The following is a 27541-nucleotide window of genomic DNA, read 5'->3' as shown; positions in this document are numbered from 1 at the left end:
TTGACAAAAATTTTCATACCTATCCACTTCAAAATTTAAAGCCCAAGGCCCATCAACGGGGTATGTTTTCCTAAACTGGGTCACGCTCACGGTGTGATTCACATGGTGACCATGTGGATCCTGTACTAATATTCTCTCTCTATTTTTTTTTCTTTTTTTCTTTTTTTATCAAAAAAATATATATATTCTCTGTTTTTCCACACCTGTCTTTTTTTTGATAAAGTTTTTCTTGTGTCACGATTAATGTCAGATAACAGATTCCCCTACATACATTTTCGACGTGGGAAGCTCTCTTTCCAGAAAAAAATGGAGTCAAATTTTAAAATTATTGTAAAATAATATACAAATGTGTCGAGATCGAAAGGTGTCCTGTTCCACTCCACTAAGTGGCCAGTTCAATGAGGTATCTGACCGCATAAATCAGTGGAGAGGAACCCAATCGGATCAACCGAGAGAAAAGGTAAGAGCTAAACTTCAACCCTGCCCCCTCTCTCTCATTTCTTATTGGGAAATATCTTCTTAATTCCTACGGCTGGCTGGGGGGTCATCTAAGAACTGGAGAACTGGGCCGATCAACAAACTGGAGGTGATATTTCCCCTCTCTCATTTCTTATTGGGAAATATCTTCTTAATTCCTACGGCTGGCTGAGGCTCCCAATGTTGACTCAGACGTAGTTTCAAGTCAACTTCAAAACCATAAAAATCTAATAGATATTTTCGCGTTATTGCTACGTAACCACATAAATTCAATAATGCAATCCCATTTTTTCCTCTATATATAGACAACAAATTATGTTAGGAGTTACTTAAGTCTCAGGACTCGGGTCTCAAGAAGTCTCACTTCTCAGTTGTAACTGTGTCACTCTCTCACCTTCAAACTAAACACTTCCTCTCTGCGAAATCTTTCTGTAGACCTGTTTCCAAGCAAGCTCTTGCATCATCAATTTCATATTATATAAATAAATCCGTAAGCTAGTAAGCCACTATGGAGGGTATCATAGCTGCGCCTAAGCGTGTTAACCATGATGGTGCCAAGGAGAGGCGAACAGGCAATTACAAGCCAAACATTTGGGATTCTGATTTTGTGCAATCCATTCACAACAAATTCTCGGTGAGAGAGATTTAGCAATTGCTAGTTTTTTTTTTTTTTGGTATTTTTTTTTTTTTATTATATATATATATATATATATATATATATATATATATATATTTACATGCATGCATGCTGATTTTGACTCACCCTAGTCTACATGGACGGATCATGATCGTCTACAGCACGTTGCTCATAGCGGTCTGAGCGGCGCACAAACAGGGCGCAACCTAATGACTACCTTATCCTCGCTAAGGTAAGGCACTCGGGTAGGGGTAAGGCAATCATTGCGCTACACCTAGTTTGTGTGCCGCTCAAGCCACTACGGGCAGTGCGCCATAGATGATCTGAATTGCTACATGGGCTGAGTCCTACACTTGGTGTGGTTGAGTGAGTCCTCAAGAAATTCAGAGTTAAGTGTTCTATATGACTCTTGAGTTAAGTGATCCTCTCTGACATTTGTTATCCTTTACTTTTCTTCATTTTCTATTTTTTGTTGTAGGATGAGATAACTATTCCTTACATTGGCTATATGCAATAAATGCCTTGAGATTTCTGCATTGTATTTATATTATTCACAAGTTTTTTTTTTTTTTTTTTTTTTTTAATAAAATAGGGGGAAACCTACAAAAGAAGAGTTGAGAAGCAGAAGGACTATGTGAGACAGATGCTCATAAATAATAAAGAGATGGTCCCATTGGCTCAACTCCACTTGATTCACGATCTCCAAAGGTTAGGTTTAAAGTATCACTTTGAGAAGGAGATCAAGGAAGCATTGGATGCTTTGATATCATTCATTAACATTAATAATGGTAGAATTAGTGGTGATGATGATCTACATTCTACAGCCCTATGCTTCAGGCAGCTCAGGCAACATGGCTATTTTGTGTCACAAGGTACATCTACCCACCCCCTCCCCCTCCCCCACACCATTGATTTCATTAAGAAATAGGATACAAATTTGACAAAGTCTTTAAGAGTCAATAATGTTATTGGTGAAGCTTGATCTCAATTCAGAAAGTGTTGTGGTGATTCTTCTCGTCAAGAGCTTCGATTTGATATTTATTTCGACCTATTTCGGTTCAAGTCCGAACCGGATGGATTAGAAGGGGCAATTTTGTACTTTCTGGGGTTAGAGTTTTTATCTCTTTGAGAGATGGATGAGTGGGTTTAATTTTGCTTCACAGATTAGTGGATTCGTACTATCACTCGGCCGTGGATGTAGCCTTCCTTCTTGGGGGTGAACCACGTAAATCTTGTCTTGTGCATGTGTGTTCTCTGTCATTTTGCAATTTCTTCTGTAAAATCACCATTATGGGCGTTGTTTTTCTAACAAATAATACCTTTTTGATCTATGAGATGCAGATTTGTTTAGCAGCTTCATGGATGACACTGGTAATTTCATGACAAGCCTTTCTCAGGACTTTAAAGGAATGCTTGGCTTATATGAAGCTTCACACCTTGCTATAGAGGGTGAAAACATGATGGAAAATGCTAAAGCTTTCTCTAGCAAAATTTTAAAGGATCTCAAGGGAAATATGGACCCATACCTCAATGAAGAAATTGCCCATGCGCTGGAGGTTCCTTCCCACTGCAGGGTGCCATGGTCGGAAGCTAGGTGGTACATTAATGCATATGAGAGAAGGGAGAATATAAACCCTACTTTACTGGAACTCGCCAAATTGAGCTTCAACATGGTTCAAGCTACCCATCAAGGAGAGCTCAAGGAAATATATGGGTAAGGTCATGTGTTTGATAAGAACTCAAGTGATGATCAGAAATATTTATCTTAATTATTTCTCTACGTATTGTTGTGTAGGTGGTGGAAGAACGAGGGCCTTGGTGAGAAATTGAGCTTTGCAAGGCAACGATTAGTGGAGTGTTTCTTATGGTCAGTGGGAACAGCTTTTGAGCCTCAATATGGTTGTCTAAGAAAATGGTTGACGAAAATCATCAATCTTATTCTCCTAATTGATGATATTTATGATATTTATGGCTCATTGGATGAACTAGAGCAATTCACCGATGCAGTTGAAAGGTAAGCGTTGAGAGACTAAATAAAAAATTAGAAGACTTACTGCATTTGGTAAGCATTCTAGGTAGATTTTGCATTCTCGGATGAAAAAAATAGTTGGTTTTATCCTCCAAGAATGTGAAATTGGCCTAGAATGCATTCTAGGAATGCATACCAAACACAGCCTCTGAATATATTACTCAACATATCCAACTATTTTCCTTCTCCAGTTGGGAAGACAAGAAAATTGATCACCTTCCAGACTATATGAAGATATGTTTTGTAGAACTTCATGGAACAACTAATGAAATCTCCAGTGGCGTTCAAAAAGACCAGAATAGGAATATCATGGTACATCTTAAGAAAGTGGTAATTAAGTATATTGGTTCTTTAAATTATTTTTTTTCCTTTTCCAGTATTTATTTTCTCAATTCCAAAGTCATATTTTTTGATAAATTTGATTGAACTCAGTGGACAGATTTTTGTAAATCATTATTAGTGGAAGCCAAGTGGTACAATAGTGGATACTCACCATCTCTACAAGAATATCTAGACAATGCATGGATCTCATCCTCAGGGGCCATCCTTATAATTCATTCATATTTTGCTCTAGCCCAAGAGACGAGCAATGATGGAGTGGGTTTCCTGGAGACCAATCGGGATCTTGTGTACCATCCATCAATGATCATACGACTTTGCAATGATTTGGGGACTTCAGCAGTAAGTACTCTACCTACCAAAATTAATGGCAAAAGTTTTCCTTTACTAGTAGAGTAGGAAAATTTCCCTCACCGGTGGTGATGTGACTATGCGATGGGACTTCTGTCCCACACAAACTCTATCTCTCCTTCGCCCTTCTGCATTTTTCTTTTAAGTTGCACATAAAAGGTCCTAAATTTCCCATCACAATGATAGTACAATTAATACAGAGCCACACCGGTTACACAGTGATGACAAGAGAGTTGATGCAGGCCCGTACCAAGACCACCTTGATCACCAAATAATTGTTAGAAGATCGGCATGTATTCAAGCTGAAGTCTAGCCCAAGGCTTAGCAATACGAGCCTATCGTCTAACAATTAATTAGTGGTCCAAGTGGTCTTGGTGCTGGCCTGCATCAAGAGTCTCCAACCCTTGCTTCGTGGGACTCTTAGAATACCTACTAATCAAATTTTTGAACATTTGTCTTCAACGTTCAATGTCAACATTTCTCATTTTGGAAAGGGATAGCAATTTAGTAGGTTTTAGTATACATTCCATTAGTTGGATGGGGATTTTTCTAATTTTTAGGGGTTATGCTATTTCAGGGATGAAATTGATTTAAGCTTGAATCGATGGGTTTAAAATTGCATGACACCATGGCCACAACAAATTTAATTTTAAATAGGGAGAGGGTTTGCTACACGGACATTGTGCAGTTTCATGCCTTGTAGGAGGGGTAATATGAGAAAACCCTAAAAATAGGGGGAGTATATGAGACATTTTACAGGGGTGGTGCTATAGTAATTTGAGTCTTATGAGGAGTGCCTATATGCAATTTTAGAATTAAGCTGACATTGTACAACTCTCTTACCCTTTTAAATAATCTCCCATTCTGGCCATGGAGCGCAATCAGTGCGACCCCCCCCCAATGATTATCACCCGTTTCCCACCCCCTAATGATTTGTATATAATGTATTTTGGATTATTTTGGTAATATGAGCATGGGGTGTTTTTCCAGGCGGAGTTGGAGAGAGGTGATGCTCCATCGTCAATCCTTTGTTACATGAGAGAAGCAGAAGTTTCTGAAGAGATAGCTCGAGAGCACATAAAAGACATGATAGTGGACACATGGAAGAAAATGAATGAAAAATGCATCTCCCATTCATCGCATTTTCCTCCTGTGTTTCTTAATTTCACTTACAACGTTGCACGGGTGGCTCATTTTATTTACCAATATGGAGATGGCTTTGGGGTTCAAGACCGTGAAACTAGAAATAATGTACTATCTTTGTTAGTTCAACCTATCCAACTTCATCTCGATGAAACTGACTCCATTTAATACGGTGATGTTTAATTTATCGCCACAAACAAAGGAAGGAGATCATTAACATGATGATTGTATTGGTGGTTTTGTTTGAATGTTTCAAATGCTTATGAGCTCTTTCTTTTAAACTACCAAATATTTCACCTGTAAATCAAAGATGTGTTTCCCAAAAAAATAATTCTAAAAAAACAAAGAATTATACTAAAAACATTTTGTTGCTGCTAAAATTTGAATCGTCGTGCAGGGAAGAGACCTGTGCACCAAGAGCGAAGAACTAAGAGAGTGGGTCGGGACGAACTCTAAGGGGGAATCTCTGATGTTAAAGTCAGAAATCCGAGCAGCTGTATTAAGAGCTGGGAAACTGAAAGAGCAAGAGCTTAAAAGAGTAATTGTGTGTGGTTTACCTTGTACCCTACCTTCCTATTTGTAGGATGGGTGGTGGAGAAATCTGATTCTCAGTAGGAGACAAAAGAGGAAAGTGGTCTTTATAGAGAATCCTTGATCTCTTTGCGCTAGCAGCATGACGGTAAAGAGTTTGAGTCCCAAAGGGTCATAGTAGCTTTAACCTAAGCTTCCACTTTGACTTGGCCTTCTACCACGTGTCGATAACCCATAGGTGGACTGATTTTATGCATATCAGTTGCCCACTACTCCTGTGGGTCCGAATGGATCCAAGGGAGTAAAAATCCGTATCCCCGTCTCATTTTCTCTCTTCTAGCTAGGGCAGCTCGGCCATTAGAGGTGTCACCTCGGTCACTGGTGGCCTCACCTTAGTCGATGTTGCTCGGCCGCTGGTTGTGTCACCCAGGTTGGGGAAACTCAGCCACTGGTTGTTGTAGGTACCACGGCCTTTGGATTTGGGTTTCTCCGCCTTGGGGGCGGGATCCGTTGGTTCCTGTGGTCTTGCTTCATTAGTTATAGGATCAAAGCATTCATCAGTGATAATGATCATGCAGTTATCAATATGCATATTAAGATAGTCTTTAGGATTTAATGGTTCAGTAATTGGGGGTTATGGTAGGATGGCAATAGTATAGGAGGAAATGCGGAGATCATATTTCCATTTTTTGATATTATTGAGGAGAGAGATGGGATTTGGATGGATTTGTTGGAAAACAAAGTTGTTTCTATTATTCCATAGAATAGGTGGGGTTGAAGTCCGAAGAGAGAGACAGAGACAGAGACAGAGAGATAGCGAGAGAGAGAAGAATGAGGGAGAGTTTAGGTTGGCCACTCTCACTTTGCCACATGTTAGATAATAAATGCACAAGGACAATAGTTATCTAGTTGTGTTAAGACCCGATCCGGACACACACCTTGCCTCAAAATGCAATTTGTATGGAGAGGTAGGTGAATCTTTGAATCATATTTTCTTAGAGTGCAAATTCTCGTCCAACCTCTGGCATAGGTTCACATCTTGTTGCGGTGTTACTTGGTAATGGCCTGATTCGATTCCTAGCATGGCCTTATGTGTGGCATAAATCTTAAACATCCCTAGGCAACTGGTTTGGTTTTAATAGCCTCCAGCATCTAGTGGGAAAGGAATAAGAGGCAGCATGATAATAAATTCAGAATTGAAGTTCATCTCTTGTCACAAAAAGGGATCTCCAAGAGTCAAAATTTCGGTTACACCCGTGCCAAAACAAATCTAATTTTAACTATTCATAATAGGTGCTGCTCCAGTGACCATCGACACCGGTAACATATGGGTTGTGCAGTCAAGGAGTCAGGTAGATATGCTGACTACCCTCCATGTACATGCTCATGGTGTGAAGGGAGCAAAAGGACATATCCGCATAGACTTCCAGATGATTGGTAGTAAGTAACCGAATCATGTTGCTTTAACCTATAAAGGTATAGTAGAATATTATCATTTTATTGTGCACAAACTCCTACCAAAACACCCTTTAGAGTAGGCCAGAACAATGGAAAAAGGGCATAGTTGGCAGTGCAGAAATGATCAACCGATCGATCCAACTGGTCAATCATCTAATCAACAAGATGCTTCATCCAAAGGTGCTAAAATTCCCAATGTGAATTGTTTTGTGGGACCCAGTGCTCCATGTTAAGCCCTTCTTCGCGTATCTCATCATATTATGAGATCCATCTGCAACTTCATACCCCATATGAAGTTAAGGTAGTGGACCCGTGTGGTCCGACAAGAGAATTAATGTGTTTTGATGAAAATGAATTATTTAGGCAAACATACCCTAGTTGTTTATGCCTATATATAAGGAATGAGCCTTTAAAGGCTCATAACTCACAAACTAGAAACTGGGAAAGGGAGAGGAAGGAAGGAAAGAAAGGAGAAGAGCTCGGATCCACATTGGTCTTGATCTCCATGCAATCCTAGGTAGGATCACTTGTTCCCCATCTTCCCCTCTTCATTTTTGAGATTTGTAAGGCCTAGGGTTAGGGATTTTTGGCTGGATTTCTATTGAAACCCAATGTTGAGCCTTGTGGCCAGCTGGTGTGTGATCAATTGAGAGTGCTAAACTCTCTTGCACACTCTCAAACAAGTGATAGCTGAATTCCACACGGTTTGGGTGATTCTGTCAAAAACCTAGGTTTTAGGTTTGAGATCGGAGATTCGATTATAACTCCCATTTCATATGGTAGAACTAAGGTTAGTTAGGCTTTGATGGAAGGTAGGATGATTCCCTAACTTCCCTATGGAACATAAATGACCTTAGGACAGTGTTGGTCAGTACCTGAACCGAAGAACAGTTCTCGGATCACCATCGATCGATCGGTTAGGTTTGTACAATCTATGGCCAGATAATCAGTTATAGGACTTGTACCACTGGCCAATCGACCGGTGCCAGTTGATCCACTGGTGGGATCAACTAGTGTCATCTACCAATGGATATCGATTATAGGACTGTTGCTTTTGCTAAAGATCAGCAATAAAATAAATTATAAGAAGAAAAATGAAGACAACTATTTAACGTCTAGGCATACCCAGACGAATACAAAAACAAAAATGCAAGGATACCTATGCGGGCCCTACCCAAATGACAAGAGGGGAAACAGGCCCCTCCCTAACCAAATCTATATCTAGGTCTGCCTAAAGCACCCTCCGATAAGATGTTATTCACAAAATCAGGGAAAGATGCCACTACATGGGAGGAATTCCCACTTCTCACCGCCAACTTCGCTAGATAGTCCGCCACCGAATTTGCTTCCCAAAGCAATGCGAAATCTTCCAATGAATTGAACAAAGAAAAAAGATTTAAGACCAATCAGAATTGCCTCACAAACCAAGGAATTTCACCACCGAAAGGCATTTGATGAGCACATTTATGTGTGAAATCTTAGGGCATAGAGCATGCATTTTACCACATTGAACAGAGTTACTCGTGTCACGCCCCTATCCCAAGCTTATGTCATAAGCACAGTCAAGAGGGTGATTAGGATGACACACATCACCCCAATACCTAACAGGATCAACGACACAGTGTCCTAGTGCATAGTCACCACCCAAGGGCCCACCCAAATAGTTACATTTGAGCAAAGAAATAAATTTTTTCATTAATTGTCAAAGTTATCATAAGCGAAAGCATTAATTACATAAGCAGTTACAGTATGTTCAGCCGTCTAAGTGATAAAATAATAGTTAGTGTTTATCATCAGCTGACCATGATATAACTATTCAAAATAATAGTAAGCTATTTACAGAAAGTGTTTAAAACGGGCACAATGCCCCAAAAGAATCAATAGGTTAGGAAAATCCTCAAGTAACATCAGTGCCCATAAGCACAATCATTACAGGGGCAACCATCGCCGTGTTCCTCTGACACGTACCCAGGCTCCTCTGTATCAATACAATCATACTCCATCGATTGTACATCTAGGCAGGCCAAATATCCATCACCTGCATCAAAATATAAAAAGTTGTGTACACAGGGGGTTAGCTCCACTGAGCCAGTGAGGGAAAAAGGGAGTGCACATACACACAATCACACATAGTCCATGATGCATGCAATGTTAAATATATATTTTCTACCTAACAAACAGTCTAAGTCATGGTATATGTTACTGTGATAACTCAGGAGAGACTGAGGGTCACTTATCCTATCGCCCCAGTGAAACCTCAATTATAACAAGGGACCTACGCCGGTAGAAGCCATAGACCACCCAATGGTAGACCTCAAATAGCCGTTACTACCCCTGACCTGGCCTCTCCCACCTCCACAGACATCAGGTGCTCCGACTATCCAACACGTAAACCTCTGTTGGCAAGGGTCGTAGCATAAGGGAGTATAATTCCTAACCACAGATATACTACATGCAATTCTATCATCCCCAAGAGGTATTCTAGGTGCATCAACCTCCCATTCCATCTAACACCTGGGTACCAGCACGGCACGACGCATACAGACCAGGATGACAAGCAATGAATATAATCATAAGAACTTCGAGGTTCCAGCACCGGCATACCCGGGACCGTAACCCAATATAACAATGTAAAGCATCATATCCACATTTCATCCATTTATATTAAATATGATTTTATATGCAAAATGCAACATGACAAGAATGGATGCAAGCACATATACCATTATATAATCCATATGATTGTATCTATATATATATATATATATATATATATATATATATATATATATATATATATATATATATATATATATATATATATATATATATATATATATATGTTTATGTCAAACCTAAACATCACCCAAAACCCACTCACAGTTCGTTTGCTTGTCGTTCGGTGAGGTTTGCTCTAGCACACGCACTCCCATACAGCTTCTGAAGTCTGAGAACGCGTGGAAGTAGTGTTAAAAATGTATAAGTGGGTCCCACAAAGGGTCCCAATAATTTAATTGAAGTTTGGGCCCAGACAGCAGGGGCGGATGAAGAAACAGAGTCAACCAGGTCAGTCCGGTCGTGGATCCGTCCAAGCCATACCCATAAAATATATGGAACGGACTCACAAGCGGATGCAGAACATGGATCCGCTTGTGCATCTGTCCAAACCCTGAGACACACCCGAGAGCAACCTGAGCTACGGGCGGATTCACCTAGGTGGGTCCGCTCGTGGCTCCGTCCAGATTAAACAACCAGGTTAGACTAAATGGACTAACGGGCGGATACATGATAGTGAGTCCGGTCGTTCGTCCGCTGCCATTCTTTTGAAAACTACGGAGATTATCACCTCTAGCCCTTCATTCATGGATCCATAGAGGTCCTAGGGTTGGGGATGTGAGCTCAAACCGTCGTTGGAGGTCCAACACACATGGTCCTCAAAGAAGGTAAGGGGATTCAAGGGATTGGGATCCATCTCCAAGGTTTTTTTCCAAACCTAAGCTAGGTTTCAATGCTTGAACAACATTTGGGTCATCCAAGCCATGAAGGCATTAAGGAAAGGGAATGTGAGTCTCAAAGGGAGCATTCAATAGGGATTATTGGGTTTCCAAGAGAAACCCCAAGCTTGGAATCGATCCCAAGGGGATCCCCCAAACTTAAAATGGAAAAAGAGAGGGAGGAAGGTGAAGATGCCTACCTTAAGGATGGATTATTTAATGCTTTTCATCTCCACAGCCTCTCCAAACCCTTCTTCTCCAAGCCTTCAATGCTCCCACAGTTCCAACGTTTTGGGTAGGTGAAGAAAATAATGAGGCTTAAGGACTAAGTCTTAGTCTTATACCAAATCTCACTTAGGGTCTGTTTGGCATTGGCACTGAGTCAAAACTCAATTTAGAGGCCTACCAAGCTAATGGGTCCACCCAAACGGTAAACCCATAAGTCAAGGGGATCAAGGATGAGACCAACCTAGCTGAGTTGATAATGGAAGAAAGGGCTTGAGCACAGTTAATGAAATTACAGGAAAGAGGGGATCTCCTTGGTGAATTCCACGGGATTTTGATAAGATCACTATTCATGTCCACCGAAATCAAGGGATGCACATTTTGGAGAACTTTTGAAATAGCGGCATCATCCTTGGGATCTTCCTTGAAAATCCCCTTAAAGTGGTTACATAAAACTTCCTACACCTCACCTTCTGATTGGGTCCACGATCCATCAGGGTGCTTGATTTTCCAAATTTTGTTGTTATGCCGCCTTCTAAGAGTCAACACATGAAAAAATCTAGAATTGCGGTCCCTCTTAAGCCAATCGACCCTGGATTTCTATCTCCAGTGAATTTTATCTCGTATAATTCCTTTTCAAGGGCAGATATGATCTTGGACTCTTGTTCTTGAGAAAAAAGAATCTTCCGGTAAGCTTTGAATAAAGTCCAACTCTTCCTTGAACTCCTTGATTTTTGTGTGAATGTTTCCAAAACAATCCTTATTCCACCTTTTAAAAGTAATTTTTGAATTTTCTAATTTTTTTGAAATAAGTTGAGATGGGGAACTAGTAGCCGAAATAGACCAGCCTTGGCTAGCAATCATGCCAAAGTCGAGATGCCTAAACCACATATCTTCGAATTTGAAAGGTCGGTTCTGCCTTGGCTTGCAACCTGAAGAATTAATAATAATGGGGGCATGATCGGAACCCAGACTAGCTTTGACCACAATCGAGAAATTAGGAAAATCTTGGAGCCAATTTGGATTAGCAAAACCTCTATTCAGCCTGATACGGATATTATCCTTCCCCTGCCTTTTATTATTTCAAGTATAGCCATGATCGATAAAATTACAATCATCAATGAAATTTTGAAACACATCACAATCTCTATTGAGAGAAACTACGTACCACCCGATTTCTCCATCCATGTAAGGTAAAATCATTGACCGAGACCCAACCGTCCATTCTATGAGCTCCAAAGGAAAGAATCTGATCCTAAATATCTTGCCTTAAATGTCTTCTAGTTTTCACCATAAACGCAAGTAAGAAAGAAAGGAGGTAAACCGAGCAAAAAAACTTTAGCATCAATAAAATACTGAGAAAAATTGATAACATCGATCTGAATATCCAATCACCATAAGTGAGCTAGACCACCCGCAGTATTTGTAGGATCAACAATAAAGGAGGAATGGGACGTCACGAGGGGTTTTGTTCAATAATTATTACGTCTCCTCCCATTTTCTTCCCTTGAGGCCTGTTTTTACTTTTTACATCTGATATTTTGCAGCAGCAAAGTTTTGTACAGTCTTTTGCTTTTCACTGAGATGGCAGTTGGGCTCTGCTGGCTGTCTTAGATAGAGTCACTCTCTACTACCCGTCTCGACTAGAATGTCAATTTGGAATCGAAACGGTATTATCAAAATCGAAACCTATCATATAAAACCGTAAAACATCGTATAGTTACACATTTGGTATAATATGGTATCGGGGTTTCTAAATTAAAACAGATCGGTATGTATCGAAACCATACCGTATTATCAAATATGGATAAAATTATATTTTTAATATTATAAGTTTAATAACTAAAACACAAAACACTCTAGTAAAAACCATAATCGACTAATCAGCCATTCACCCTTTCGTACTTTGCTCCTTTCACTTCCTTGACTTTACCATGGAAATCATAGAAGAGTCTAACTTCCAGTCGTGAATCTCCACTTGTTGGTATAGCTCCAAAATCAAATGGGTGGCGGATTGAGTTCCTCTCCCGTGCGGCACGGTGTCGCACATCGTGCGGTTGAGAAGGCCTTAATCCACACGCCATTATACCAGGATGTGTGTGACTGTGTGGATCGAAGCTTTTTAATCGCACAATGTATGTTGGACACCATGTGGCACACAAGTGCGCTAGAGAGGAGCCGAATCCATGGGTGGTGGAGCTTGCCCCAAAGTTGGGAATCCTTAACTGCCCTGGAGTAAGAGTGAGTGGTATTGGATCTTGATCTTCTATGGCACAGCTGCCCGTCCAGCTTGTACTACGCAGGCACTAGGCCGTGGGCAAAGACCGCCTTTCCCCCACTTGGACAAGACGCTTGGGCAGAGATACGGTGGTCTTTGTAGTTAGCCGTTAGAATGTGTGCAACACGGCCCAGCCCAGCTGTCGGATATTTCATTGGACTATCCAATCATTGGACTATCCAATCAGTGGAGAGGAACCAATTGGACCAACCGAGAAAAAAGGTAAGAGCTAAACTTCAACCCTGCCCCCTCTCTCTGATTTCTTATCGGGGAAATATCATCTTAATTCCTACGGCTGAGGCTCCCAATGTTAACTTAGAAGTGTAAGGGTATTTATGTAATATCCCTTTATATGTTCTAATATAATCCTACTTGTATTAATGCCTGTGTCAAGTGAGGGGCAATCTAGAATTAGCCCATCCGACCTAAACCCTAGTTTTCCTATATATACTTAGGCTGGAGCAGCAGTCTGAGGTATTCCAAACTAGAGACTCGGGTGTAATGATTTAAGCAAAGAAGAGAGAGAAAGGGAAAGGGACTTTTGCAGAATATTTATTTTGCAAAAATTCGTTGGCAGAAAGTTTGCTATTTTCTATTTCCTTTGATTTGACCATTGAAAAAAAAAAAAACAAAGGAAAGGTAGAAAAAGACAAAACAAAAGTCAAAAGTTAAAAAGAACTTGTGAGAATCTTGTTTCCTCTTGATTTCGGCTGTACAAAATCAAATCGGATCTACACCATTAGAGTCAGCACCAACGCCGACGCGTCGTCGCACTATCGCGATCTTTTCTTTCGCCGTCGAATCCGGGTTCTCCATCTCGTGTGATTGTTCTTTGAAGTATTTATTTTTTATTTAAGTTTTTACTTGGACATATAAACAAATCACTTAACAATAGAGAAACATCTGTTCCAATTGAGATGATCAAATTGGAAAGCTTTAGTGGCTCGAGTTCGATTCTTGAAAAAGGAGGACTCGGTTTGGGTAAGTACCTCAATATTTTCTACACTGTAGTAGTAAATAAATTTTCTCGATTGTACGGACCTAATCAAGCCCAATGGATAAGTGACGAAGACTTTTGCAAAGACTACCTATTGAACTGCTCATCGATAGGGCAGAGAGACCTATAGTAAATATGAGGCCGCAAAAGAGATTTGGGAAAACCTAGAAGCCCAATTCAAAAAGGAGGAGGACCTATCAAAAACTCACTTGGTTGACAAGTTTATGGACTTCAAGTTTCAAGAAGATAAGGAGATACTTCCACAAGTAGAGACTTTGAGAACTTGAGAACAAAATTGAACCAAGAAAACATCCCCGTTGTTGATGCATTCTTAGTGGGTGCAATTATCTTTAAGTTACCCTCTACCTGGCATTCCTTTAAAGCGAGATGCACGAAAGAAAAACACAAGTGGGGCTGGATGATCTCAAACGGTTCATTAGAATCGAAGATGAGAGCAGAGCCGAGAATAACTTGGAGATGGTGAAACAACAACAGGCATCTGCCAATTTGGTTTCACAACCCAAGAAATATCCTAGGCATCCAAGCCACCTAAGAAAGAACCCCAACGGTTGGAGGCCAAAAAGACTAATTTTAAAAAGAGGGGCAAGTGCCGCATCTGTGGAAAGTGGGGTCACTATGCATCGAGTGTAGGAGTCCTAAGAAAGGGAACACCGACACACCACGAGAAGGAAGTTCACATGTTTGGTGGACAAGACTCGAGCCTACTAACTTTGTTGCCATGGTTGGCAAGGGTAAGGGGTTGGCCAGACATCTTCATTGGTGGTTAGACTCTAGAGCGACTTGTCATGTTTGCAATAGCAAGGACTCGCTCACCGATGTTGTTCAAGTAGCGGGGATCTTTATTGCAAATGGAGACGTCGTGGAAGTGGCTCAACAAGGGACAAAACCTGGTTCTATCATCGTAAAATATTAACTTTGAAAAATGTTAAAATCTTTCCTGGTTTTGAAAAAGAATTTAATTTTCATTGGAATTTTGCTTGATCTTTGGCATGTCTATTACTTTTAGTAGTGGTAGAGTAACATTGTCTGTTAACTCCTTTTATTTTGGATGTGCTTATAATTTGAATGGTATGTTTAGGTTGAGTTTAGCTAATGAGACAATAAACCAGGTTAACCATAATTCACTTGATCCCAAAATACTACATTGTAGGTTAGGGCATGTGAACTATAGGAAAATGCTCAAACTAGCTAAAACTCATAATTTACCATTAGACACTTCAATTAGATTTAACAGATGTGAAGTGTGTGCTCAAACTAAAATAACTAGAAAACCGTTGGACCGGTTTCTAGGAGTACTCAACTTCTTGAACTTATACATTCGACATTTGTGACTTTAAAAGCTACACAACTAAAGGAGGTCGGAAGTATTTGATAACATTTATAGACGATTTTTCTAGATCATCATGTCATTTATACCTTTAAAATCTAAAGATGAAGCTTTTGAAAAATTTAAAATTTTCAAGAATAGGGTAGAAAATCAGTTGAACTTGAAAATTAAAAGATTTAGAAGTGATAGGGGAGGAGAATACAAATTGACAGAGTTCAAGGAATTCCAGTGCCTCTGCGGCATAATCCTTGAAACTATCGCTCCTTACTCACCTCAATCAAATGGCATAGCTGAAAGAAAGAACAGACGTTAACAGAGATGTTAAACTCCATGTTATTGACAACTGTATGCCCTCTTGCTATTGGGGAGAAGCGAGTGTTGATTTGCAAATCACATTCTAAATAGACTACCACATTCAAAACCGACTTCTACACCTTATGAACTATGGCATAATCATCCTGTAGATATGACACTCTTAAGGTTTGGGGCTGTATAGCTTATGTTAGGATACAAGACCCTAGGAGACCTAAGGTGGGAACTAGAACAAACACTTGTGTATATCTAGGTTGTGCGGAAAGACATCTTTGCAGACCGATTTTTGGATCTATCAACCAATGTGGTGATAGAATCTAGGGATGCTATATTCTTTGAGGATAAATTCCTTAGAGATAAAGGCCTGACCTTACCTGGTTTGGTAAGTGGTTACGAATTACCTTTGGAATCAACCAATTGTTTCGACACTACTCCCACAATGCTCCTTAAATCGAGAATCTAGAAGAGTATCTACTAGAGATCGAGTACCCAAGAATTTTGGTGAGGATTTTGTGACCTACCATTTAGAGGCTGATCCATCCACCTATAAGGAAGCGATGAGATCTAGGGACTCCTGTTATGAAAAGAAGCCATTGATGAGAAAATGAGCTCTTTAATGCGAGAATGAGACCGCACCTTGTTGATCTCCTAGAGGGGCCAAGACAATAGGGTGTAAGTGGGTATCTAAGAAGAAACTTAATCCGGATGGGTCTATAGCCAGGTATATAGCACGATTAGTAGCTAAAGGCTATAAACAGTGAGAGGGATAGATTATTTTGACATCTACTCCCCGGTCGCCATTTGGCAACAATAAGGATTCTTCTTGCCATAGCATCTATTGAGCACTATATTGTGCATCAAATGGATGTAAAACGGCTTTCCTTAATGGAGATCTAACGAAGAAATCTACATGAACCAACCTGAAGGGTTTGTCATGGAAGGTTCCGAAAAAGAGTTTGTAAATTAAACAAATCTCTCTATGGTCTTAAACAAGCACCTAAATTGTGGCATGAGAAGTTTGACAAGGCAAGTAAAGAGCCTTGGTTTTCAAACCAACAACTCGGATAAGTGCCTTTATTTTTTGTCCGAGTCAAACAAGGTCGCGATTATTTGCTTGTATGTAGACGACATGTTGATTCTAGGTTCCGATCTCTCTCGTAGTGAGTGACATTAAAGAAACCTTGTCCAAAGAATTGACGTGAAAGATCTTGGTGTGGTAGACACCATTCTTGGAATAAGAGTAAGCTTCAAGGTGAGCAAGGGATCACCTTAGTCGACTCATTACATTGAGAAGCTACTTTCTAGTTGGGGATACAAGGATTGTAAACCGATTGAGACACCCTATGACTACAACAAACGGTTGAAACCTAACACATGACACCATGAATCAGTTAGATTATTCTAAACCGATTGGTAGTCTCATGTATGCAATGAGTTGCACTAGGCCGACATAGCCTTTACGGTAGGCATGCTGAGTCGTTTCACTAGTAATCCGGAAAAGAGCATTGGGATGCCCTATCGAGGCTGATGAGATACCTTAAGGGTACTCAAGGTTATGCTTTATGTTATAATGGACATCCTCCAACTTTGGAAGGATATTCTGATGCATCTTGGTGCTCGATTTGGGAGACAAAGCAGATCCACCAAAGGGTTATGTATTTACACTAGGAGGAGCAACAGAGCATGAAAATCCAAAAGACAGACTAGTATTGCTCGTCATCTATGGAATCGGAACTTTATGCTCTAGCTTCAAGGGAGATGAAGCAGAGTGGATAAAGGATCGATCATGGATATTCCATTGAGGAGTTTTAAGTTAAACTCTATATCTATATTCTATGATAATCAAGCAACCAAGACGATTGTGAATAACTCACTCTTTAATGGTAAGAGGAGACACATCAGGCTGAAATAGGCTATGCTGAATTATAGAACGTAACAAGGGATTATCACTTTGATTGATGTGAGATCAAGGATAATACGGCGATGCCCTTACAAAGGGATTGAACAAAGATCGAACATTCAAAACTACAGGGAGATGGGGTTAAAGACCATTTAGTCAGGTCTTAACCTAACCCAATATTATTTTGAATTATTCGAATCTCATCTAGCCTTGGTAAGCATTCTGGGACATGTTTACATGTTTCGATAACTTAGTTAGGTTACTAAGTATGGGGGTTTGTGAAACCATTCCAAACTTGATGGTGTAGCAAATTTTCATGTGAAGTCTCCTTACTTTGTTATTCCACAAAGGAATATGAAAAATATCTCGATATGTTTCAATGATATTGTGCTAGTCTTTATGTCATTCCAAATTTGATGACATGTCTTTCATAGTATGGTGTACCATTCCAAATTTGATGATACAACATAAATGTATGACTGATATGACGAATACAGATTCCAAATGGAAACATGGTATGATCCTTATGATAGAGACTATATAGGATCGAGTTCTTGTAAAGAAACTTGATGATGATACTTATTGTTTTTTGATTTACCTTCACCATATATGAAATGTACTAAGTTCTTATTGTTGAACTAGATACTATTGTGCAAATGATTGAATTCATAATATCTTATGAAATTCATATTTGACAAATTACGAGAGAATGGCGAAGATGGAGGAGAACGGTTGAATCGGATCTCGATGAGGATGACTTACTTGATGAGTAAAGTCACATGGATTGCAAGGACTTTTTCTTTTGATTATTTCTTTTGGTTTAACCACTTGCATGTGGAACTTCGGATTTATTGTTGGATTTAGTTTTAATCTAAAACCCTAGTTTTATTTCTTGAAGTTTACTTATTTCTTATTTGATTTATTGGATTATTGATATTCAATTTATATTGATTCAATTACTGATTGAACAATGGTTCCTATACATGTGTAATGGATATATGTAGAACATAGGAGGAGATTGTAAGGGTATTTATGTAATATCCCTTTATATGTTCTAATATAATCCTACTTGTATTAATGCCCAGTCGTGAGGGGCAATCTAGTAATTAGCCCATCCGACTTAAACCCTAGTTTTCCTATATATACTAGTGGAGGCATCAATGAGTATTCCAAACTAGATACTCAGGTGTAATGCTTTAAGCAACCTTGTGCTTAAAACCCTAACCCTAACAAGAAGTAGTTTCAAGTCACCTTCAAATCCATAAAAATCTAACCACAGAAATTCAATAATGCAGCCCCTTTTTTCCGCTATTTAAAGACGACAAATTATGTTAGGACTTACTTAGGTCTCAGGACTCGGGTCTCAAGAAGTCTCACTTCAAAGTTGTAACTGTGTCACCCTCTGATCTTCAAACTAAACATTTCCTCTCTTTGAAATCTTTCTCTGTAGACCTGCTTCCAAGCAAGTTCTTGCATCACCAATCCCATATTATATAAATAAATCCATAAACTAAGTAAGCCATTATGGATAGTGGTATGCATGCAAATACCTTAGTCTACATGGACGATCGCATGATCGCTTTTCACAAGACATGGATGCGCTTATAGTAGTGTCGAGCGGCGCACAAACAGGGTGCAACACAATGACCGCCTTCCCCCGCTAGGGCAAGGCGCTTAGGCAGGGGTAAGGTGGTATTACGCTACACCCTGTTTGTGCACCGCTCAGGTGGCTATGGGCAGCGCGCTATAGACGATCTGAATTGCTACATGGACTGAGTCCTACACTTGGTTTGGTTGAGTGAGTTCCCAAGAAATCCAGAGTTAAGTGTCCTATATGACTCTTGAGTTAAGTGATCCTCTCTGACATTTGTTATCCTTTATGTTTCTTCATTTTCTATTTTTTGTTGTAGGATGAGATAACTGTTCTTTACATTGGCTATATGCAATAAATACCTTGAGATTTCTCCATTGTATTCAAATTATTCACAAGTTTTTTTTGTTTTTATAAAATAGGGGGACACCTGCAAAAGAAGAGTTGAGAAGCTGGAGGATGTGAGACAGATGCTCATAAATAATAAAGAGGTGGTCCCATTGGCTCAACTCCACTTGATTCACGACCTCCAAAGGTTAGGTTTGGAGTATCACTTTGAGAAGGAGATCAAGGAAGCATTGGATGCTTTGATATCATTCATTAACATTAATAATGGTAGAATTAGTGGTGTTGATCATCTCCATTCTACAGCTCTATGCTTCAGGCTCCTCAGGCAACATGGCTATTTTGTGTCTCAAGGTACAAACTCGAAAAATTATCTCCTCCAGTTCTCTGCCCGACCAGTTCCCCCCCCCCCCCTCCCTCTTTGTCTATGCTAAAGGGGGTGGATACACTCGGGCAGGAGTAGGGTGGTTATTCCCCCCCCCACCCCCTTATTACAGGCACTGGGGACCTGGCCCGGGCAGGGAACATGGAGGGGACAAAGATCCGTACAAACCCATTGATTCCATAAGATATATATATATATATATATATATATATATATATATATATATATATATATATATATATATATATGGGGTGATGTTCTCTGTGCCACAATGCAGGCTGATGGGGGTGGGCGCAATGACCACCCTGCCCCCCTGAGTTGCAGCCCCATGTGCCTGGGCGCAGCCTACGTTGCGGCACAGAAAACATTCTCCCTATATATATATATATATATATATATATATATATATATATATATATATATATAGAGAGAGAGAGAGAGAGAGAGAGAGAGAGAGAGAGAGATTCCAAATCCCAATTTCAACATCTTTTCGACCTGTGAGACGCAGATGTGTTTAACAACTTCATGGATGAAACCGGTAATTTCATAGCAAGCCTTTCTCAGGATGTGAAAGGAATTCTTTGCTTGTATGAAGCTTCACATCTTGCTCTAGAGGGGGAAAGCACGATGTACAAAGCTACAGCTTTCTCTAGAAGAACTCTAATAAAGGATGTAAAGGGAAATATTGACCCATACCTTGCTGAACAAATTGCCCATACCTTGGAGGTTCCTTCCCACTGGAGGATGCAATGGTCCGAAGCTAGGTGGTATGGTAACGCATATGAGAGAAAGAAGCATATAAATGCTAGTTTACTAGAACTGGCCAAATTGAACTTCAATATGGTACAAGCTACCCATCAAGAAGAGCTCAAGGAAATATATAGGTATGGCCAGCCCCAAATGATTATTAGTTAGTCTCATGAATTACAATCTAAACGTAAAATTTATATTCTTTCTCTAATATTGTTTAGGTGGTGGAAGAGCGAGGGCTTCGCTGAGAAATTGAGGTTTGCAAGGCATCGATTAGTGGAGTGTTTCTTATATTCAGTGGGATTAGTTTATGAGCCTCAATATGGTTGTCTGAGGAAATGGCTGACAAAACTCATGAATCTGATTATCCTAATTGACGATGTCTATGATATTTATGGGTCATTGGATGAACTCGAGCAATTCACTGATGCAGTCAACAGGTTAGCATCAAGAAGCCCAATTCGGCTCTCCTCCAGCCGGTCCAGGAGCTGAAGGATCCAGCCTATCCAAAAGAGGGATGTTTGGGTCATTTCACAGGTGGCTCCCCCTGGGAAATGACCAACCCCCCCCCCCCCCCGTTTTGGCTAGGCTTGATCCTTTAGCTCCCGCCACGACTGGAGGAGAGCCAGATCCCAAGATGCAATGCATGAAGTAAATATCGTAGTTACCATTAACTTTTTTGCTAAGAATCAGCAAGTAGACTATACTAAATATCAACAAACAAAATAATGGGAGAATACATCTTTGAGTTGCTATTCCACCTTCGGCATGGCCATCAACATAAAAGCAACCCAATCCCAATTAGAACACTTAATGTTATCTTGTAATAGATCCAAATGTTTTCCTTCTTCAGGTGGGACAACAAGAAAATTGAGCATCTTCCAGACTTTATGAAGATATGTTTTCTAGCTCTTTATGGAACAACAAATGAAATCTGCAATGGCGTTCAGAAAGACCAGAATAGGAACATCATGACTCATCTTAAGAAAGTGGTAACCACATTAGTTCCTTAATTTCAGTTTTCTTTTTTTATTCCTCCTTCTTGTTCTTCTATGGCAAAGTCATTTTATTTGGTATCCTTGATTGAACTCAGTGGACAGACTTTTGTAAGGCATTATTGGTGGAGGCAAAATGGTACAATAGCGAATAATCACCATCTCTACAAGAGTATCTAGACAATGCATGGATCTCATCCTTAGGGTCCATCCTTCTAGTTAATGCGTATTTTGCTCTAGCTCATGGGATGAGTGATGATGAAATAGCTTACCTAGAGACCCATCAGGATCTTGTGTACTATCCATCCATGATCTTTCGACTTTGCAATGATTTGGGAACTTCAGCGGTAATTTCTCTTTTTACAAAAGTCTTATCAATTTCAAAGAGGAATTTTGGCCGAAAAAGTAGGTGCAAGGAACAAACTATCCCACCGTTCATAGAATTCATGGCCTCTTGAGACCAAGGTTCTAAAACCCGGGTTTCGACCAATTTCGACACAGCCCGGAGCGAAATGATCGGCACAGCCCTGCCTTTCCATGGAGGTAGGGTGGTCATTTCGTGCCCGGTTATGTTTGGGCGTAGGTACACGCCCAGACACGACCAGGTGGTGTTCCTTCCCATATCTATATATATATTGAAATTATTATGGTAGTATGACCAAGGAGTCTTTTGACAGGCGGAATTGGAGAGGGGTGATGCTCCATCATCAATCCTATGTTACATGAGGGAAGCAGAAGTTTCAGAGGAGATAGCTCGAGAGCACATAAAAGGCATGATATTGGACTTATGGAAGAAAATGAATGAAAAATGCATCTCCCACTCAGCTCATTTGCCTCGTATGTTTCTTAATATTACCTACAACATTGCACGGGTGTCTCATTTTGTGTATCAATATGGAGATGGCGTTGGGGTTCAAGATCGTGAAACTAAAAACAATGTTCTGTGTTTGCTAGTTCAACCTATTTAACTTCATCTTGATTAAACTCACTCCATATATTGTTGAATGGTGATAGTTTCATTTGTCGCCACAAAATAGGAATGGAAGAGTTTGATCATTAATGTGATGTTATTGTTTGAATATTTCCAAGTTCCAAACCGTAGAATATAAATACAGCATATGTTTTGTTCTGTCGGTCGCTGCCCCCTAGAGTTTTCCGGATTTGTATTATTATTATTTTTTTTTGTCCTACCCTATCTATCTACTCAATGGACTTCAACTACCAATTACAAGCAATATCTAACCACTACCATGGGGAAGTAGGGGGAGAGGGGTGCTTTTTTTTCTGGAACAAAGATGCAAAACAGGAGAGTTGATCCCTTGACCTTCGGGAGCATGCACTCCAACTATATTAAATGTATTCTACATATACCTCTTTCATAGAGAATAATTAAATCATTTTTTTAAGACAATAAAAAATTCTTTGTGAGAGGGTGTAGGAAACTTGACGGCTCAGATATACTTTTTCCCAATACTATAATATTAGTTATCGAAAAAAGATCCCTGCCAACGGTGTGAGAATCCTTTCCCATTCTTTCTCACATCATAATCACCATATGGGTTCCCTTGTCAACTGCAGTAAAATAGAACAGATATATGATTTGAGAGACTAGTATGATAGCATAAACCATAAGAACTCACTGTTGGTAGTATTCCACTTGTAAAGCACTTGAATTCAAACACACCTTGATAGGGCAACTTTTTTCGCTAAAAGGATAACTTGAATAAAAGAGAAAAATAAAGAGAATTACAAAGCAAGAACGAGACCTAGACAAACCCAAGCTAAACTACGAAGAGACTACCCCCCACCTTTGACAATGCCATCAGCAGGCTCTTCCAAACAAACCAAAGATTTGGCACCTTGTTCACACAATTATTTGATAAATTGAACTCAGTGGATAGATTTTTCTAAAGCAATATTGGTGGAGGCAAAGTGGTACAATAGCGTAGACTCACCATCTCTACAAGAGTATCTAGACAATGCATGGATCTCATCCTCAGGGGCCATCCTTCTAGTTCATGCATATTTTTTTTTATCCCAAGAGACTAGTGATGCTGTAGATTTCCTGGAAACCCATCAGAATCTTGTGTACTATCTATCCATGATCATTCGACTTCGCAATGATTTGGGGACTTCAGCGGTAATTACTCTTTCTTCAATGGAAAAAGTTTTCCTAAACCAGCGGGGAAGGAAAATTTCCAAATTTCACATAAAAGGTCATAAATTTCCTATCACAAAAATGGGAGTACAATACAAAGCCACAAGGGCTAGATAAAAGAGGAGAGGCAGAGAGTAAGATATTTGTGTTTTACTTCACATGATGAATACAAGGCAGTCTCAATCGAGTCTAAATCCTCTCTCCCCACATGGTCTCACCCCATCTCCTACCATCAATGGGGTATCAGATCACAAGTCAATAGTGCATTAAATGCTATGACTCATGGTCCAAATACGGCTTGGGTGGTGGGAGATGGTCTGGGGAGGGTAACTCTCACCAAAGTGGGGAGCTGAATTGGACTCGTCTAGATCCCATGCCACTTCGGACTCTTGGGGGTTCCTATATACGTATCAAATTTGCGAATAGTTGTCTTCACCCCACATGTTTTGTAGGCTCAACATTTCTCCTTTTAGAAAAGGACAGCAATTTAGTAGGTTTTGGGGATTTTTCTTCTTTTCTTACTCTCAACATTTCTCATTTTGGAAAAGGGCAGCAATTTAGTAGGTTTGGGGGATTTTTCTTCTTTCGCCGGGGGGGGGGGGGGTGTTTACAATATGTCGGGGGATGAGATTGACTTAAGCTTAAAAATTCATGACACTATGGCCACAACCATAGAGAATTAGGGTGTCAAACCATAATATAAATTTCCTAGCACTATATCAAGCTCATTTTTTTTTAAAGTCAAATTGGGCATTCAATTGATTAATAGGTCTAAATCCAACCAAGGTCATACTCTCAACGGTTGCACACTAATCGATCGATGTGGGCCTAAACTTCTCATTCTTAGCCATGGAGCACAACCAGTGCATTCCACTCTCCGTAAGGATTATCTCCCACCTCCCACCCCCATCCTTTAGTGATTTATGTATTATATATTTTGGATTATTTTGGTAATATGACCATGGGTGCTTTGAAAAGCGGAGTTAGAGAGAGGTGATGCTCCATCATCAACCCTTTGTTACATGAGGGAAGCAGAAGTTTCTGAGGAGATAGCTCAAGAGCACATAAAAGGCATGATATTGGACTCATGAAAGAAAATGAATGAAAAATGTCATCTTCCACTCATCTCATTTTCCTCCTATGTTCTTAACTTTACATACAACGTCTTATTAGTGGTTCATTTTATTTACCAATATGGAGATAGCTTTGGGATTCAAGACCATGAAACCAGAAACAATGTCCTATCTTTGCTAGTTCAACCTATCCGTCTTCAATGACTTTCTATTTTCCTGTGGAAGAGATTCAAGTTCTATCTTCTTCTGCAATAAAACACTCTTAGAACTAAACCAGCATGACAAGAAAGGAGAATTTGCACATGTACTTCCAACTTAGACAATAATGCATTATTTTTCAACAAGTTCAGCCCCACCTCCCTACACAAACAACTTTGAAACAAAAAGTACCAGCCTTGACCAAACTGTCTTTCAATGAATAGAGAATTATATTAAGGCTAAAATGAGACCTTAAAGCTCACCGCCTCCATATCAACCGTAGATCTGATTAGAGTGAATACTAAATCCATTTATTTTTAACAACGGACTGCTCATGGAAAAACCCATCTTCCTGACTCCCCCCCCCCCCCCTCCATCTCCGGCGCTGCAAAGTAAGCCCCTACACCCTGCCCGTTCACCCCTCATCTCCCTCCCCCTTCGCTCCCCCTCCATTTGCTGCGCGCCTTCTCTCTCGTTGTTCGTGAGCACTAATATCGTCCTTCACTCTCCTGTTTTTTTCAAATGCAGAGAAAAAATTGCCATAGATTGCAATAGCGATGGCAATTGTAACAGAACAAGAGTTGAAGCATTAGGAAAAACAGGGGTTGGGGCGGGATTGGTGCCGGAGAGGATGGGGTGGGATGGGGTTGCGGGACAGGATGAAGAAGAAGAGGATGAATTTCGATTTTAACTTGTGTTTCCTAACTTTTATCAGCCTCAAGACTATTGTTGATGCGCAAGTTTACCAAAGTCTTGGTGACTTAGAGATATGCCTTGACTGAAAATTCTGCTCCAACTTCTGTTGTTGATGCGCAAGTGTACAAGAGTCTTGGTGACTTAGAGATATGCCTGGACTGAAAACTCTGCTCCAACTTCTTTCAGGCGACAATAGATTACACTCTTGCCTCGGTTGCTCCAAGGACTTTTTAATATTCAAAGACCAATTAGAAGATGATAAAACGCCTGAAAAGAGTGATCGAAGATGATTGGAATTATATTTGATCGTCCTCTTGAACGATAAAAAGGTACTTGAAAAGATCCCTGAAAGGGAAACTTTACCGTGGATAGACTAAATCTAAATTATCCCCAAGTTTGTTTGATTTGACGAAAGGTCCTTTTTCTTCTTCTTTTCTTCTATTTAAACTGTAGCAGATCTCTCTTAATTGGTTTCAAATTTGGTTATAACTTCCTGACCAATAGCAATTGCCTACCGCAAACAACAAACAGAACAAGTTCATGGTCTGTGCATATGGTTTCTCACTTCTCAGTGGTTAACATGACCTTATCACCTGACCAATTACTGAGCTTTTGATTGGAATTAAAGCTGGAGCAGAAAGACACAGAAATTTGCGGATGAGGGCAACCGGTGGGCAAAGAAGCAGAGAAATTTGATTGCAGCATCTGAGCGATGCGGGCAGCCGGTGGACCAAGAAGCAGAGAAATTTGATTGCAGCGTTTGAGCGATGTGGGCAGCCAGTAGGCTGGTGGTGTGCGATGGCAGGGGCAGACCGTGACTGGAGAACATATAGGTAGAGGTTGCGGGAACTTCTATGGAAACCCTCTTAGAAAAGGGCAAATGATATTAGTTCTGAGTCGTCCTAGCAAAAGCTGAGTTCCCAGTTCTCCTCCGCCGTTCAAAAGAAGCCCAATGAGAATGAGATTGAGCAAAAGCTGATTGAGGGGACAGGCCAAAGCTCGGACCTTGCCATCTTAGAAGGCAGTCCTCAAACAAAAAACCCCTAACTAGAGAGAACGGCCGAACCTAAGCCAGAGGTGAGGAAGATTTTCAGTGGTCCGTTTCAGCAAGAGACATCTACATAGATGATTGGGATTTTTGTTTTTGTTCTCCCTCTTCTCTTTGTGAGAATTGAAAATTCAGAACCATGGAAAGGCATCATACTCAAATCACAATGAATACAACCTTATTCTCTTTGATTATTTAATCATCAGAGAGGGTTGGGCAGTGTTTGCAGCACTGGCCAGGGTATGGGGCGCAGGGGGTTCGTTTTGCAGCACCGGAGATGGGAGAGAGATACCTGTAACTGAAGATAATAGTTTAAAAGACTGGTAAAATAATGGAGGGTTAGGATTTAATGTAAAATACATAAATGGTTCAGATGGAGACAGTGATTACAAGTTCTCAGCGGTTGGGCTGCTACCACTGACCCTTGTATTAAAACAGAGGAATGTGATTCAAGGACATGGGGGGGTCCAGACTCCAGACTACGGTTGTTGGCCAGAGACACAAGATGAAAGCCTAGTGATTGCCCAACTCAAAAGCTTCTAAACAGACTGCGAATAAACTACAAACATAAAGAGAGCAAATTCATATCCCATTTTGGAACAAAAACAGGCTTCACTTGAATATGTTTAGGACTGTTAAAATGAATGGACTGAAAAGGGATAAAAGAAAAGTGAGAGCTGAGGCAGACGACGGCGCAGAACATTGAAATGAAACCTTTTTTCCCATTTTCTTTTAAATTAATTATAAAAAGAACCAATGCCCCACTGCTGTAAAATGAATACA

General features: G+C 40.1%; 2 protein-coding genes and 1 long non-coding RNA gene across 4 annotated transcripts in view; 2 read left to right on the top strand and 1 right to left on the bottom strand.

Moving 5' to 3' along the window:
• The window catches only part of LOC122672271 ((-)-alpha-terpineol synthase-like), an 81156-nt gene extending 56277 nt beyond the window's left edge, over nt 1-24879 (top strand). Inside the window, exons 2-7 of one of the 2 annotated variants that reach the window (XM_043869776.1) lie at nt 19533-19809; nt 20349-20724; nt 20812-21030; nt 21444-21582; nt 23480-23725; nt 24721-24873. In XM_043869776.1, the coding sequence (XP_043725711.1) occupies nt 19533-19809; nt 20349-20724; nt 20812-21030; nt 21444-21582; nt 23480-23725; nt 24721-24834 (1371 nt within the window). In that variant the 3' untranslated portion in view covers nt 24835-24873. Of the gene's footprint in view, nt 1-19532; nt 19810-20348; nt 20725-20811; nt 21031-21443; nt 21583-23479; nt 23726-24720 lie in introns of both variants that reach the window. The other variant, XM_043869771.1, reaches the window with a different exon arrangement.
• Nucleotides 974-5196, top strand: LOC122672262 (alpha-farnesene synthase-like). The gene is made up of 7 exons (XM_043869765.1): nt 974-1111; nt 1707-1986; nt 2456-2828; nt 2910-3128; nt 3335-3473; nt 3576-3824; nt 4824-5196. The coding sequence occupies exons 1-7, from the start codon at nt 986-988 to the stop codon at nt 5142-5144; spliced, it is 1707 nt and encodes a 568-aa protein (XP_043725700.1). The 5' UTR covers nt 974-985; the 3' UTR covers nt 5145-5196.
• Nucleotides 2598-20640, bottom strand: LOC122672286. Its single transcript, XR_006334432.1, has 2 exons — nt 20537-20640; nt 2598-2640 (listed from the first exon to the last, which is right to left on the bottom strand). It is a non-coding gene; the product is annotated as an uncharacterized LOC122672286 (long non-coding RNA).
• Nucleotides 24880-27541: the final 2662 nt, after the last annotated feature.

Source organism: Telopea speciosissima, chromosome 1 (assembly GCF_018873765.1).
Source record: "Telopea speciosissima isolate NSW1024214 ecotype Mountain lineage chromosome 1, Tspe_v1, whole genome shotgun sequence".
Taxonomy (NCBI): domain Eukaryota; kingdom Viridiplantae; phylum Streptophyta; class Magnoliopsida; order Proteales; family Proteaceae; genus Telopea; species Telopea speciosissima.
Note: the sequence above shows the minus strand (reverse complement) of the source record. Positions and strands in the feature narration are given on the sequence as shown.